The sequence below is a fragment of the Chlorocebus sabaeus genome, chromosome 8 (genome assembly GCF_047675955.1).
Source record: "Chlorocebus sabaeus isolate Y175 chromosome 8, mChlSab1.0.hap1, whole genome shotgun sequence".
NCBI lineage: Eukaryota > Metazoa > Chordata > Mammalia > Primates > Cercopithecidae > Chlorocebus > Chlorocebus sabaeus.
In genome coordinates this window covers 27,466,958-27,483,288 of record NC_132911.1, presented here as the reverse complement: position 1 = coordinate 27,483,288, position 16,331 = coordinate 27,466,958, and the positions used below count along the sequence as shown (strand labels likewise).

The 16,331-nt window shown below is 47.9% G+C and overlaps 1 protein-coding gene across 1 annotated transcript in view; it reads left to right on the top strand.

The window, feature by feature from the left end:
* The window catches only part of SCARA5 (scavenger receptor class A member 5), a 122,603-nt gene extending 106,527 nt beyond the window's left edge, over positions 1-16,076 (top strand). Inside the window, exons 8-9 of the mRNA XM_007962015.3 lie at positions 8,484-8,681; positions 13,789-16,076. Of these exons, the coding sequence (XP_007960206.1) occupies positions 8,484-8,681; positions 13,789-13,925 (335 nt within the window). The 3' untranslated portion in view covers positions 13,926-16,076. The remainder of the gene's footprint in view (positions 1-8,483; positions 8,682-13,788) is intronic.
* The last annotated feature ends 255 nt before the right edge of the window (positions 16,077-16,331 follow it).

The window sequence follows — 16,331 nt, the reverse complement described above, 5'->3', positions numbered from 1 at the left end:
CCTCCAGGTCCTCAGAGATAGCCAGGTGCCTGGAATTTCCCTTTATTCTATGGCAGTGGAGAATAAAGAATAAAGAACATAGTCATTAGCTGGGCATGGCAGCACGCACCCTGTAGTCCCAGCTACTTGGGAGGCTGAGGCAGGGGAGGATGGCTTGAGCCTGGGGGACGGAGGTTGTAGTGAGCCGAGATCACACCACTGCATTCCAACCTGGGTGACAGAGCCAGACCTTGTCTCAAAAAAAAAAAAAAAAAAAAAAAAAACCAAGTCCATCAATCAGAGTTCAGGTCTCAGTTTCTCCTCATTCGAGGTCTACATGCCAGCAAATCCATTTGGTTCTAGGTTTCTGAAAAACATCCAGCTGGGTTTCTGAAAAACACCTCAGGGACATATGTTAAGATGTTCTCTTTGGTTTCTATAGAAAGCCAAACATCTTATGACTCTAACTTCTTTGACTATTATTTTAAGCTACTATTACTTTCTTTCTTATCAAGTTGCTCATTTACTTCTTGGGGCTAGCTAGGTGCCTAGAATTTCCCTTGAAGAAACTCAAGATGTTCTTTTATTTCCATGTTTGGGGGCCTGGAAGCTCCTAAGAGGGGTCCCTGCTCCATCTCAGGCTCACGGTCTCCAATTCTGGGGCAGCAGGGAAAAGAGGAACAGAGATGAGCTCTGTGGACATCTGGGTGTCTCTGCTGTGGGGGGCAGCGGTGGGCATTACAAGAAAAAGCTTTGCCAAAACCTTGTGGGATGGGGATTGGAACAAGCTGTCAAGAACAGCCTCCCCTTGTTTTTAGTAAGGAAAAGCTCTTGGTGTTTGCCTTAAGCTTGGGTCTCCCAGCCAAGTGATGCTATGTGCCGGTGCCATTCCTGCACAGAGCTGGTGAGGACCAGCCTTGTAGCCAGTACCATCCTCTCAACTTGCAAACCGCAAAGGCATGGACGGGCAGACCCCAGTCTGCAGGTTAGGGATTCAGAACAAGAGGAAAAGCATGATAGTCTCTTTTCCTCTTGCACCTAACGCCCTCACCTGAGGGATGCAAATCAGATATCCACACAGGAGTGGTATGGGGCAGGTTTTTCTTCCGGGTTGCTGATCCTCATTGCACAGGAAGGATTTTCAAGGGCTCAATGCGGTGTGATGCCAAGGAGGAGGTGAAGGGGCCTTGTAGTCATTGAAGGACAGTTACTAGGGGACGTGGCTGCAACCTCAAAAGCCTGGGGTTCCATTGCTCATCACCAGCTCTCTTGCCCTTTGCTCTCTATCTGGAGCATCTGCTCTTGCTTTGGAGCCTAGGAGTGTCTGAATTTCCCACAATCAAGAATCCCTGTCTCCCATTTTCCTCCACTGCCATGTGCAGAGAGAGGCATCTCCCTGACTCCAGTAGCCCCGTTCCCCCTGCAGGGACCCTCTTGGGGGGCATCTGAGAAGGAAGCTCCCTGAACTGACAGGAAGAGTCTTGGGGAAGTCACGGACCAGGCTGAGGCTGTCTGTCAGTCACTGTGTCTGATTAAGTGGGGGCTGACACATTGTGGGGCAAGAGCATTTCCCAGTGGCGGTTGGTTGCTTGGTGGGAAAGCTTTGACCTGGGGCAGAAACTGCCGGGAAAAAGCGGAGTTTAAATCCTCTGCCCACAGAAACCCAAACCTCTTAAATCATGACGTCCTTCTCAGGCTAGAGGGTAGTCGCTGCTGGAGGGCATTGGTGATTCCCCAAGTGTGTTGCTGGAGGTGATCTCATTGCTCAGCTCTGGGAAAGGCTCCTGGCTGCCTGCCGGCCTCCCTTATATCTCTTCAGGGACAAAGGAGGCCAGAGACACGAGTTTCTGAATTTAGACTCCAAGTTCCTGAATCGGGGCAGCCTACATCATAAGCAAGTCAAACCTCAGCCTGTGGTTTCCCAGAGAGGTGGTCACAGAGTTGAGATTTTGTGGGTGGGGAGAAAAGGATGCAAAATCCACAGCTTGGGACCATGCTCTGTGAAGTGGAGCTAGAACAAAATGTGACCTCTGATTTGGGTGAGTCCAGGGGAGAAGGTGTGGCTTTCAGATTTGTGTTGACCCTGCTGGGGCAGGCAGCATCTGTTGACCCTGTGGGCAGGCGGCCCTCCACCATGGGGGGAGGCCCTGGGTCTAGGGGGTCTGGGGACAGGTGGTGAGGAGCAGGCCTCCGTGCTTGATGAACTGACACTGGGGTCTGGGTGGAGTGGTGCCTTGTCCAGCCTCACCCAGGTGCTCTCTAGTTCTTTTTCTCCCTTGAGGGCACTTTTCAGTTCCTGAGATCAATGTGGTCCCTACTGAGGAGACCATGAGGAGCCCTGCAGGCCATGATTTTGCTTGGTGCATGGTGAGCATGGGCCATGGCCCAGAGACATCCTTGAAATCGATGCTATGTGTCCCATAATTATGGTTATCATATGTTTTCAATTTTTTGAAGGTGTCTTGTTTCCAAATATTCTTCTATCACTTCCATATACATTGAGACCTCTTAGGAATTTCAGTATTTCAGCATCCAAAAGACATTTTCCAGACTTCCCCTTGCAACCACCATGATCATTGGACAGCCATGTCCCCATTCTCTCACTTGAGATGTACAGTCATTGTAATAGCCTGAGCTCCAGGTCCAGAATCCAGAGCCATCTCAAGTAGAGAAGGCAGCAAGTGTGTGATTAGAAGGGTTGTGATATAATAAAGAGGATGCTGAAGATTTGGGGCCCTGATGGTGGATTCTCCATTCAGGTTGCCACCAAAACCCTGGACTCTGGGGAGCCATGCCCTCCAGACAGCACCTGCCCATCTGGGTCTGTATTAATGAGTATTAATGTATTAATCCATTAATGCACGCCTTCCCTTTGCACAGGCTGGGCATCTCAGTGCACTGGGCCCTGTACCAGGTCACGTGATCCTCAGAAGGCTCACAGTGTCCTAAGAAAGTAAATAGCAGTAGCAATTATGATACAAAGCTATAAGCATGCACCTAGAAGGGGCCCTGTTGAGTGTGGGGACCAGGAAAGGAGAAGAGGCATCTAAGCTGAGATCTAAAAGACAAGGAAAACTTAGGCCAGAGTATAGAAAGGGGTTTTCCGAGGTGAGGGAGTCCATGTCCTTCCTCAGCTCATTCAGGTCTCCATTCAAGTCCTTCCTTCTCTACCTGTCCAAAATGGCACTTGCTCTCACTCCTCACTCTCCACCCTCTTCCTTGTTCACTTGTCCAAGATAGTACCTGCCCTCTCAGTCCCTCCCTTGTCCACCTGTCCAAGATGGTGGCTGCCCTCGCTCTCATTTCCTTCCTTGTCCACTCAGCCAAGATGGCGCCTGCCGTCACTCTCCACTCCTTTGTTCACTTGCCCACAATAGTGCCTGCCTCACTCTTTACTTCCTTCCTGTGCTTCTGTTCCCATCTATGCTCTTATCACCGCTTGGCTATGATTATGGTTCTGTTTTTGTTGACTAGCTGTATTGCCAGACTCTCCCTAGAATGTCAGCTCCATGAGGGCAGGGACTCTGTTCATGGGCATATCCATAGCTGTCTAATAGACTCTTAGTCACTTACTTGGCTAAACAAGTAGGTGCACAAAGTGAGTTCAGGCTGGCCAGAACAGAGAGGCTAAGTCAGGGAGTCTCCAACTGTCTGCCTTGGCTGCCTAGTCACACCCAGCCTCTTCTTGTTGTTTTGACCCCACACGTGACCTCTGCCTGGCCTGCTCTGGGACTCACAGCATCCTCCTGCCACTTCTTTCCCTACTTGCTGACTCCACGCTGTGGCTTCTGTTGTAGGCCCCCTGATGCAGCCAGAGGTGAGGCAAGTCTGTGAGAAACCAGGGCTGACAGCCTGGCCTCAGCCAACCCAGGGCCAAGCCCCCACATAGCAGCCAGGTCCCCCTTGGTGCTGCTGGCTGCAGGTTAGCCTGTCCTTACCGCTCCCAGGGAGTTTCTTGGTGTCAGACCCAGCCTCTGAATTCCAGCTCCTCTCCACGTTTTTCTTCTCCAGGATCTCTCTTGCGCAGCCTCAGCCTGCTTGGGGACAGCCTGCATGAGTTTGTATTTGCAGTCTGTATGGAGAGAACAGTCACCTGGCCAGGGATGAAGGATCCACAGCAAGTACATCCAATATCGAGAGGAGGCATCCCTGGTGCTCTCGCTGTAGTCTTTAGCATCCTTCCTGGGATTGGGGTCGCTTCCTGGTGGCTTCCTTGGTGCCTCTGCAGAATTTTCTAAGAGTTTTCTTGGCCCAGGCATGTGGCCAGTTCTGAGTTCTCTCCTTTCTCATGGGGCACAGATGTCAATTCTGCCAACTCTTTCAGGACCTATGAAGGTCTTTGCCAAATCACAGTCATTAAAAGGAGGCTCCTTCCAGCCCACTTGGCCAAATAAAAGATAAAGGAAAAACAAAAGTCCAGGAGTACCGCGCTTATTGGTAGCAGGGCTTGAGTAGGTTTGTTATTTTCTCTGGTAGTTCACGTAGGCATTTTCCTGCATTGTGTCACCCACTTGTCACTGGGTTCCAGTACAATTCCACCCCCACCCACATGACACCAGTGGTTTCTGGCTTTAAAAAGAGATGAGCTTGATTTCTTCTCTGACCTTGGATTACTGAGGGTTGGAGCTAGAAGGAACCTTGCTGATGGATCGTCTAATCCAAATGCCAGTCCACAGCCCACAAACCAATTACCTCTGAATTATTTGGGACATTTGGAAAATATAGATCCCTCACTCTTGCCACTAAGATTCTCTTTCAGTAGGTCTGGATTGGCCGTGGAATCTGGTGTTCCTAATGATCTTGAAAAGACCCACTGACCGCTCCAGTATCTTATCAAGTGAGGATGCTCAGGTCAGGTCCCAGCAGGGGAAATAGCCCCCAGGAGTAGTGGGGCAGGCAGGATGGTGAAAAGGATATGGGAAGACGCATCAGGAAACCCAAGCTGTGATCCCAGCTCTGGCACTGACCATGTGTATCGCCCTGAGACCATGACTTCCCAGCCAAACCCTGGCTTTGTGATGATCCAAAGGCTTCTTTCAGTTGCTCTGGTGTTCTTTGAGTCACCAACATTTCCCCTTGGAGAACCAATGCATTGTAATGCTCAGGAATGACTTTCTACTCCATTCTGCAAACTTTGATTTTTCATTTCCTCCAGCCAGGCTGTGTGCTAAGCACTGAGTTTAGAGATCAATGTGGCAGGGGCTCAGCCCTCAGAGAAGGGGGAAGAGACCCGCATTGCTGACGCTTCCATGGGCCAGGAGTGTGCCCAGAGCCCTTTAACTTTGTTGTGTTGTGTTTGCATGACAGTCCTGCAGTGTGGATGTTGTTCCCATGTCGCAGTCGGGGAAATGCCCTTAGAGAGGTTGTGAGGCTAACTTAAAGTCATTCAGGTTGAAAGGGCCTACTATGTGCCAGGTGCTATTCTGAGCTCTTCACATCTATTGCCATGTTTCATTGATTCTATGACACACATTTACATATCTGTGAAATCAGGACGCATCCGGCACTTGACATAATTTGCCACCTACACCAGAGTTTTTTCCTTCTTAGCAGCATATAAAACAGTGAGGTGCCCGTTACAACAGGTGGCATCTCAGATTTGATGAACCAACGTGTCTCACAGTTGCAGATAGTAAGTGGCAGAACCAAAATTCACAACCAGCTCTCTCTGGCTTAAAGCACTTTCACACTCACAGCCTAGTGGGAAAGTGAACATGAACGACCAAATCAGGGCTAAGACATTTCCCGGGACACAACAAGGCTACCTGCCCACAAAGCCTTAACCATCCTCGGCTTCCTATTTCTCCTACACTCTCCTCCCTGGCAGGCAAGGCTGCTGGTCACCGGGTCTCAAACAGTGGAGAGAAATCTGGTAATCACACTCCTTGATATTTACCCAGATGAGCTGAAACTGACATCCACATGAAAACCTGCACATGGATATTTATAGCAGCTTTATTCATCCAGGCAAAAACTTTGAAGCAACCAAGATGTTTTTCAGTAGGTAAATGGATGAGTAAACTATGGTGCACATAGAAAATGAAATATCATTCAGTTCTAAAAAGAAAGGAGCTATCAAGCCACGAAAAGACATGAAAGAACCTTCCATGAAGGTTCACTTACTTATTACTAAGTAAAAGATGCCAATCTGAAAAGGCTGCATACTGTATGATTCCAAATATGACATTCTGGAAAAAGCAAAACTATGGAGACAGTAAAAAGATCAGTGGTTGCCAGAGGTAGCGAGGAGGGAGACATGAATAGTCCCACTGAATAGGTGGATCACAAGAGACTTTTAGGGCAGTGAAAAGATTCCGTATGATATCGTAATGGCGAATACACATTTTTATACATTTGTCCAAACCCATCACATGCACAGCACCACGAGTGAACCCAAATGTAAGCTGTGGACTCTGGGTGATGACGATGCATCAGTGTAGGTTCATTGAGTGTAACAAATGCACCACTCTCGGGGGATGTTGATATTGGGGGAGGCTGTGTGTAGGGGGAGGGGTGGTGTATATAGGAATTTTCTGTACCTTTCAATCAATTTTTCTGTGAACCTAAAACTACTCTTTAAAAATGGCTATTTTATTTTATTGTTTATTATTTCAACTTTTATTTTGAATTCAGGGGGTTCATGTGCAGGTTTGTTACCTGGGTATATTGTGTGATCCTGAAGCTTGGAGTATAGATGATCCTGTCACCCAGGTAGTGAGCATAGTGCCCAGTAGTTAGTTTTTCAACCCTTACCCCTCTTCTACCCTCCCCCATCTTGTATTCCTGCCACCACCCCTGTGTTTAGCTCCCACTTAAAAGTGAGAATATGAGGTATTGGTGTTCTGTTCCTGCGTTAATTCATTTAGGATAACAGCCTCCAGCTGCATCCATGTTGCTGCATAGGACATTATTTTGTTCTTTTTTATGGCTGCATAGTATTCTATGGTGTATATGTACGACATTTTCTTTATTCAATCCACTGCTGGTGGGCACTTAGCTTGATTCCATGTCTTTGCTATTGTGAATAATTCTGCAATGAACTTATGAGTGTATGTGTCTTTTTGGTAGAATGACTTATTTTCCTTCAGATGTATACCCAGTAATGGGATTATTGTGTCAAATGATAGTTCTAAGTTCTTTGAGAAATCTCCAAACTGCTTTCCACAGTGGCTGAACTAATTTACATTCCCACCAACAGTATAAGCATTCCCTTTTCTCCACAGGCTCATCAGCATCTGTTGTTTTTCGACTTTTTAATAATAGCCATTCTGACTGGTATGAGACAGTATCTCATCGTTGTTTTGAGTTGCATTTCTCTGATGATTAGTGATGATGAGCATTTTTTCGTGTTTGTTGGCTGCTTGTATATCTTCTTTTGAGAAATATCTGTTCATGTCTCCTGCCCACTTTTTTTTTTTTTTTTCTGAGACAGGGTCTTGCTTTGTCATGCATGCTGGAGTGCAGTGGCACAAACATGGCTCACTCAGCCTTAACCTCCCAGGCTTAAGTGATCCTCCCACCTCAGCCTCCCGAGTAGCTAGGACCACAGGCATGGGCCACTGTGCCTGGCTAATGATTATTATTTTGTAAAGACAGAGTTTCCCCATGTTGCCCAGTCTAAGGCTGGTCTTGAAGCCCTAGCCTCAAGTGATCCTCCTGCCTTGGTCTCCCAAAGTGCTGGGATTATAAGTATAAGCCACTAAGCCTGGCCCCTCTTTTGCCCACTTTCTGATGGAGTTATTTGTTTTTTGCTTGTTGAATTAAGTTCCTTATAGATTCCAGATATTAGACCTTTGTTGGATGCAGAGTTTGCAAATAGTATTTTCTCCCATTCTGTAGGTTGTCTGTTCACTTTGTTGATAGTTTTTTGGGTTTTTTTCCCCTCCTGTACAGACGCTCTTTAGTTTAATTAGGTCCCACTCATCCACTTGTCAATTTTGGGTTTTGTTGCAATTGCTTTTGAGGACTTAATCATAAATTCTTTTTCAAGGCCAATGTCCAGAATAATGTTTCCCAGGTTTTCTTCTAGGATCCTTACAGTTTGAGGTCTTAAATTTAAATCTTTAATCCATCTTGACTTATATAATTTTGTATAAGGTGAAAGGTAGGGGTCCAGTTTTATTCTTCTGCATATGGCTAGCCAACTGTCCCAGCGCCATTTATTAAATAGGGAGTCCTTTCCCCACTGCTTATTTTTTCAACTTTGTCCAAGATCAGATGGCTGTAGGTGTGTAGCTTTATTTCTGGGCTATTTTGTTCCATTGGTCTCTGTGTCTGTTTTTGTATCAGCACCGTAGTGTTAAAAAGCTATTTTTTTTTTAGGTGGAGAGAAGGCTGGCAAAGGGCAGGCGAGGCACAGGGAGATTTGCGGGCTGAAGTCTTGATATAGCGGGGCCCCAGCCCTCTCTTCCTCCTACCCAGGGACCGGGGGAGTCACAGAAGGCCCCTGGGGGCGGGTCCTGGTGTGTCCAGAGCTGGGTAGTGACAGTCGGCTGCTCTGGCAGGTGGCGTGGAGGCCCCGATGATGATTCGTCTGGTGAACGGTTCAGGCCCGCATGAGGGCCGTGTGGAAGTGTACCACGACCGGCGCTGGGGCACCGTGTGTGACGACGGCTGGGACAAGAAGGACGGAGATGTGGTGTGCCGCATGCTCGGCTTCCGCGGCGTGGAGGAGGTGTACCGCACAGCTCGATTCGGGCAAGGTAAGGCGCTCTGAGGGTAAAGGACATGGGAGAAGGCCTGCACATCCTAGGACTGGGCCCCCCTCCAAAGCCGGAGTCCCTTCCACTGCAATTCCGCGAGGTCCCCAGCCTCTCCCCGAATGCTTGCTGCAATGAGAACTCACTGCTCTGCCCCAGGCAACCACCTCCGGTGGTCATCAGACAGTTCTGATGATTAGAACATTCTTCCTTTCCCTGGATCTAAGTCCGGTCTCCTGGTGGTGTCCCGTACCAGCCCTCCCCAGTCCTGTGTCCCAGGCACAGCTTCTGTGGTCTCTCTCCCCTTGGCTAGTTCCTCAGACCTTTATAACTTGTTCTCATGGCTCTGTTATGCTTTTATCATTAACACTGATATGATACTCACTCTGTGCCAGGCTATGTTCTCAACATGTAACAAATATTCACCCATTTCATCTTTACAGCACTATGAAGTATACAGGTATCATCGCTGTTTTTCTTTTTTCTTTCTTTTTTTGAGGAGGGGAACAGGATCTTGTTCTGTCATCTAGTTTGGAGTGCAATGGTGCAGTCATGGCTCACTGCAGCCTTGATCACCCGGGCTCAAGCGATCCTCCTACCTCAGCCTCCTGACTAGCTGGGACTACTAACCATCCCCAGCTAACTTTTTACTTTTAATAGAGATGAGGTCTCACTATGTTGCCCAGACTGGTCTCAAACTCTTGGGCTCAAGCAGTCCACCCACCTTGGCCTCCCAAAGTGCTGGGATTACAGGCATGAGCCACCGTACGCAGCCATCCCAGTTTTTCAAATGAGGAAATAAAAGCATAGAGAGGTTGAATAACTTGCCCAAGGTCACACAGCTAGCAAATGTCAGACCCAGAATTTAGACTCAAGCAGGTATCCTAGGAGTCTGTATTTGAACCACTCTGCTGGGCTGTCTCTGCCTCTCTGAGTCTTTTATTCTCCAGGTGAAAATCCCCAGTATTCATCTTGTCCCCATATGACAAGATTTGGAAAGCCTTCATCATTTTGATTGCTTTCCTTTTGACATGCTGAAGCACATTGACCTTCCTACAGATGGCACAACAGACTCTGAGGAAGGGGCACAGACCCTTCTTAGATGGCTGATTTGAACCCTGCATTTGTTTCCTGATGGAAAGAATCAGAGACTCTTGTGTTGACGCACAACTAAAACAATGGTCCCACGTGCGCAAACCTGGTACTCCCCACACTCATTCAGTAGTGAGCTGTCCCTCGACGGCGTGTCCTGGCCCTGTCACTTCTGCACTCTGGGTCACCTGCAGGCTAGCTCCTGTGACCTTCCTTCTTGTGGATGCTGGGGATCTTTCTTTCTTTTTTTCTCTTTTTAAGAGATGAGGTCTCCCTCTGTCACCCATGGAGTGCACCCTCTGGAGTGCAGTGGTGCAATCATAGCTAGCTGCAGCCTCGACCTCCCAGGCTCAAGCAATCCTCCTGCCTCAGTCTTCAGAGTAGCTGGGACCACGGGCGCATGCCACTACGCCAAGCTAATTATTTCATTTTATTATTTTGGAGAAATGGGGTCTCGCTATATTGCCCAGGCTGGTCTCAAACTGTTAGGGATCTTTCTAAAATGAGTGCCTGGTCACCTCACTCCCTGCCTGGGTCCTCAAAGGATTTTTATCACTCTCAGAATCAAGCTGAGTTTCCCTAGCTCAGCACCCAAGGATCTTCTTCATCCGCCTCCTGCCCAACCCATACCTCTCCACACTGGCTCCTTCCATGCTCCCTCACCCCCAAGTTGGGAATAACCCTCCTCTATGCTCCCATCACATTTTTCTCTATCACAGCACTTCTTATACTCTCCTGATCCCTGTGATATATGGAAACATCTTGAGGGCTTCACCTTTATAGTTTCAAATCCCAAAACTACCTGGGTCATAAGAGGAGCTGGATAAATGTGGAAGGGAAGAAAGGAAGGCGGGAGAGAAGGTAGGAAGAAAGGGAGGGAGGAGTGAAGGGAGGGAGGGAGGCAGGGAGGAATGGAGGGAGGGAAGAAGGAAGAATGAAGGGAGCGAGGAAGGAAGAATAGAAGGAAGGAAGGAATTCCAGTGCCTGCCAAACCTGAGTCCTCCCTGTCTCCAAGCCCTGACGGTTCTCCCAGGGGTCTGGCACCATAAAATTTCTCCTGGACAGGGCATAGTAATCAGATTTTCTGTTTGCATGGGGGAAGCCAAGGAAAGACCCAAATGGGAGGGCCTTGAAGATGTTCTAAATTTGAAATTGGTCCAGGAGGTGTTGGAGTGATGCAAATGGAGAGGTGGAAGGGTGATGACTGGAGGGAGGCCCGGGAGGCCGCGGAAGGGAGTGTGACCTAGTGCAGCTGGGAGCATCTCCCAGGGAGACAGACAGATGGAAAAGGAGGTAAGGATGGGTGCACATCAGATAGATTTGTAGGTGGGAACAGGCAGACAAAATTAGGAGTGTTCACTTCTAATTAGAGCATTATTACCTCCTCTTGTCCTTTTATCTAAGATAAGATTCAAATATTGGGAAATAGCTTTAGTGCAAGGGTCAGCCAACATTTTCCATAAAGTGCTGGATAGCAAATATTTTAAGCTTTGTGGGCCAGGTGGTCTCTGTCACAGCTACTCGGTTCTGCAGTTGGAGTGAGAAAACAACCTTAGCCAATATGCAATCAAATGGGTGGGGCTGTGTTCCAATACAACTCCATTTATAAAAGCAGGCGTTGACCAGACCTGGCTCATGGTTTGCCGTCCCCTGGCTGAGTGTTACGGGCTGTGCACTGTGGCTATATGAGGAGAAAAGACTGCACTGGCCGAACACAAGAGGCCAGATCAGGGCCTCTTCCCCTCAATAGTTACATACTTAGAGATGTCACTCAGTCTTTCTGGGGCCTCAGTTTCCCTCTCTTAAATACCTGTTAAATAGCCCTCCTGCCTTCTATGTGTGAGGTACAGATGGAAGCCTGTAGGATTCAGTGTAACTTTTTCCTACTATGAATAAATAAACACATAGAAGCTCGAACGTTAGCTCCATAAGGCAGAAATCCTTTGCGTCTGTTGTTTTGTCTTTCTTTCTGTTCATCAGAATGGTACTGAGCACACAGAGGACTCAATAATTTGGTTTTCTGTTTGTTTGTTTGTTTTGTCTTTGAAACTGAGTCTTGCTCTGTCACCCAAGCTGGAGTACGGTGGCATGATCTCGGCTCGCTGTAACCTCCGCCTCACAGGTTCAAGTGATTCTCCTGCCTCATCCTCCTGCGTAGCGGAGATTGCAGGCATGTGCCACCACGCCCATCCAATTTTTGTGTTCTTAGTAGAGACGGGGTTTTGTCATGTTGACCAGGCTGGTCTTGAACTCCTGATCTCAACAATCTGTCCTCCTCAGCCTCCCAAAGTGCTAGGATTACAGGCATGAGCCACGGCGTCTGGCCAAGAGTCTGCTTTTCTCTGTGTGTGTGTGTGTGTCTGTGTGTGTGTGTGCGCGCAACAAGGCTTTTATTTCACCTGGGTGCAGGCAGGCTAAGTCCGAAAAGAGAGTCAGCACAGGGAGATGGGGTGGGGCTGTTTTATAGGATTTGAGTGGGTAGTGGAAAATTACAGTAAAAGGGGGTTGTTCTCTGGCGGGCAGGGGCGGGGATCACAAGGTGCTCAGTGGGGGAGCTCGTGAGCCAGGAGAAGGAATTTCACAAGGTAATGTCATCAGTTAAGGCAGGAACAGACCATTTTCACTTCTTTTGTGATTCTTCAGTTACTTCAGGCCATCTGGATGTGTACGTACAGGTCACAGGGGATATAATGGCTTAGCTTGGGCTCAGAGGCCTGACATTCCTGTCTTCTTACATTAATAAGAAAAATAACATAAATAGTGTTGAAGTGTTGGAGCAGCAAAAATTTGGGGGGGATGGTATGGAAAGATAATGGGCGATGTTTCTCAGGGCTGCTTCAAGTGGGGTTAGGGACAGTGTGGGGTTAGGGGCAGCTTCGAGTGGGGTTAGGGGCAGTGTGGGAGAGATTAAGCTGAAGGAAGATTTTGTGTGTCTGCTTTTCTAACAAGCTCTCCAGTGATGTTGACAGCACTGGTCCTCAGACTGTACCTTGAGTAATCAGCTGTCAGTTCTAAAGCTCAAGCAATGATTGGTACCCAGAGCTGACGGGAGTTCTAGCCTCTGCCTGGTGGTGCCAGGAGCAGAGAGGGTTTGCTGGCAAATTCCTCTGGGAATGATCCCCCGCAGTGTTGATGTCACTGAAGATATGCACTGCTCCTCCCTTGATGACCCTGTTCCCATTGTATGGGTCCTCCCATGACTGGACGCAAGCCAGAACCCCTGGTGAAACACCAGCTAGAGTTTCCAGATCCTATGTATGCATTTGGGCTGGGTCACCTTGGAACTGTTCTTTATTTGTTAGTCTTTATTTGCTTTGGGTGTGACTAATCCCACAGAGCCCTGGAGCTTGCAGCCTTTTCCTGGGTAATTTGCAAACCGATGTGTCTTCCAGGAGACGTTTAATCTGAAAATCATTCTCTGCCTCAAAGGGCTTATTGTGTAAGAGCCACAGCTATCCAGGCCAGGAAGAGGCTCTGGAGAAGAGACAACATCCAAGGAGGTGGTGGAAGGGGCCTCTCCTCCCTGCTCCAGCCCTGGATTCATTGCATGGCAATCCCTTGACAACAGTGGCTGAAAAGGTCTACATCACAAAAATATGTTCAAGCCATTTAGTTCATGTGTTAGAACCAAACAACAGGGGAGTGGTTTAAATGTTCTCTTGACATTCTTTGTAAAGGGATTTCACCCATGTACTTCAAGAGTGAATGACAGAGTTTAAGACTTTAATAGTCAGTCCTGACACTTCCACTAAAAAAGAGGGGTTGTCCGGCTCCTGACACATAGCCGATATTCATAGCCACTACCATCATCACCATCAATTATTGTGATTCTGCCCTCAAGAAACTAATCCCAGAAAATAAGTATGAGGTCTTGTGGGGAGGTGGAGAGGGCAGCTGGAAGTCCCTAGATTTGAGTGTGCAGCAGAGCCAAGTCAAGGGCAGACACAGTCATGCTCTCTCTTCTCCTTCTTGCCCTCCTGTGTATCTGCTTAGAAGCTGTGTTTCCCTGTCTCCACAGGCACTGGGAGGATCTGGATGGATGACGTCGCCTGCAAGGGCACAGAGGAAACTATCTTCCGCTGCAGCTTCTCCAAATGGGGGGTAACAAACTGTGGGCATGCTGAAGATGCCAGTGTGACATGCAACAGACACTGAAAGTGGGCAGAGCCCAAGCTCGGGGTCCCACACAGAGCATCCTTCCTGCATCCCTGGGGTGGGGCACGGCCCAGGGCCACCCTGACCATGCCTCGGCCACACCCCATCCAGCACTCCCAGTCCTCACACCTGCATCCCAGGACCGTGGGGGCCAGTCGTCATTTTCCTCTTGAACATGTGCTCCAAAGTGTAACTCTGGGACCTACTGCCCATCTCTCTCTTCCACCAGGTTCCTGCATGAGGAGCCCCGGTCAACTGGATCACCACTTTGCCCAGCCTCTGAACACCATGCACCAGGCCTCAATATCCCAGTTCCCTTTGGCCTTTTAGTTCCAGGTGAAAATGCTGAGAATGTGTCAGAGACAAGTGCAGCAGCAGGGATGGGTGGTAGTACAGATCATTTGCTCTTCAGACAATTCCCAAACCTCCATTAGTCCAAGAGTTTCAACATCTTCCTCCCCAGCAAGAGGCAATGTCAAGTGATGAATTTCCCCCCTTTACTCTGCCTCTGCTCCCCATTTGCTAGTTTGAGGAAGTGACATAAAGGAGAAGCCAGCTGTAGGGGCAAGAGGGAAATGCAAGTCACCTGCAGGAATCCAGCTAGATTTGGAGAAGGGAATGACACTAATGTTGAATGACTACCATGGCAGGCTAAATAGTATCTTGGGTGCTAAATTTATGTATCCACTTAGCTGCATTGGTCCAGGGCATGTGAGTCTGGATACGACCTTACCTCCAGGTAGCACTTAACTGGTCCATTCACCTAGCCTGCAAGTCAGAAGACAGAATGACTGAGACTATGTTCCCATCTGAACTTATGGTCTTTACTTGGCCTGAGCAAAAAGCTTGTGTACAGTAACTAGAAAGTGTGGCGTGTAACTAGAAAGTTGCATACTTCAGAACCTCCAGGATGTGAGTGCAAGGTCAAACATGATTGGCTTCCAGGCCGACCGTCAGTGTAGGAGGAAAGCTGATGTGGAGGGTGACATGGGGGCTGCCCATGTTAAACCTGAGTCCAGTGCTCCGGCATTGGGCAGTCACGGTTAAAGCCAAGTCATGTGTGTCTCAGCTGTTTGGAGGTGATGATTTTGCATCTTCCAAGCCTCTTCAGGTGTGAATCTGTGGTCAGGAAAACACAAGTCCTAATGGAAACCCTACGGGTGGAAGGAAATGAAGATTCCCTATAACCTCTGGGGGTGGGGAGTAGGAATAAGGGGCCTTGGGCCTCCACAAATCTGCAATCTGCAGCCTCCTCCTAGAGATAGGGAGATCATGCTCTGCTTTTTACATGAGGAGCAGAACTGGGCCATACATGTGTTCGAGAACTAGGGGAGCTACCTGGTAGCAAGTGAGTATAGACCCACCTCACCTTGGGGGAATCTCAAACTTATAGGCCTCAGATACACGATCACCTGTCATATCAGGTGAGCACCGGCCTGCTTGGGGAGAGACCTGGGCCCCTCCAGGTGTAGGATCAGCAACACTCCTGGCTGACAACTAAGTCAATGTGGCCCTAGGTCATTCTTGCTTCCAATATGCTTGCTACTCCTTCAACGTCCTAATGATGAGAAACTCTCCTCTGACCAATTGCTATGTTTACATAACACGCATGTAGTCATGCCTCCCTTGCCAGAGCCAATGTATGTATGCATATATAAACATAGCACTTTCTACTACATAGTTCAGCACATTGCGAGGTTTGCATTTAAATTAAAAACCAAAAAACTAAACAAAAAAAGACTAAAGATAAAAGATGCCACACTGAACAAACTAAATTCCCAACCCGGTTCTGGCAAAGAATCCAGTTATCGCTTCCATGAAGACGCACGTACTCTCTTACTTGGTCTTTTCATTAGGGAAAATGTAAGTCTTGTTTTACATCAAATAAAAACAATGTTAAAAAGTGTGTGAACCCTAAAAATGGAAGTCTACTAGTTTACATACCTACTTCAGAGAACATGGAAATGACCATGGGCCTGCATTTCAGGGACTAAAGGAAATTAGGCCTAGCCTAAAATACATCAGACCTTTTGTAAGAAAGAATTTCAATAAAGCAAAAACATGTCACTAACAAGCTTTCCATGACATACATTCCTTCTCCTGAAAACCTGGTGAGTATGGGGAGGGCTGGTGAAATTGGATGATGTGATCATTTTTCAGTGGGGATTGGTAGTGTCGGCAGCTTATAGGAAAAGTCACCCTAATACTTCTGGATGATAACAGGGTCTTGTCCAAGAACAACAAGGAATGTGATGGCTCAAGCCTTATTTGGTAACCAAAGGAAGTGGGTCCCAAGCAACAGAACAATCACCAAGGCCCATCTTACAAGAAAACTGCTTTTGCATTCAATAGAGAAAAGAACACCTGTCTGTTTCCTTCTCACATCTCCAGAGTCCTCAGTTGGGG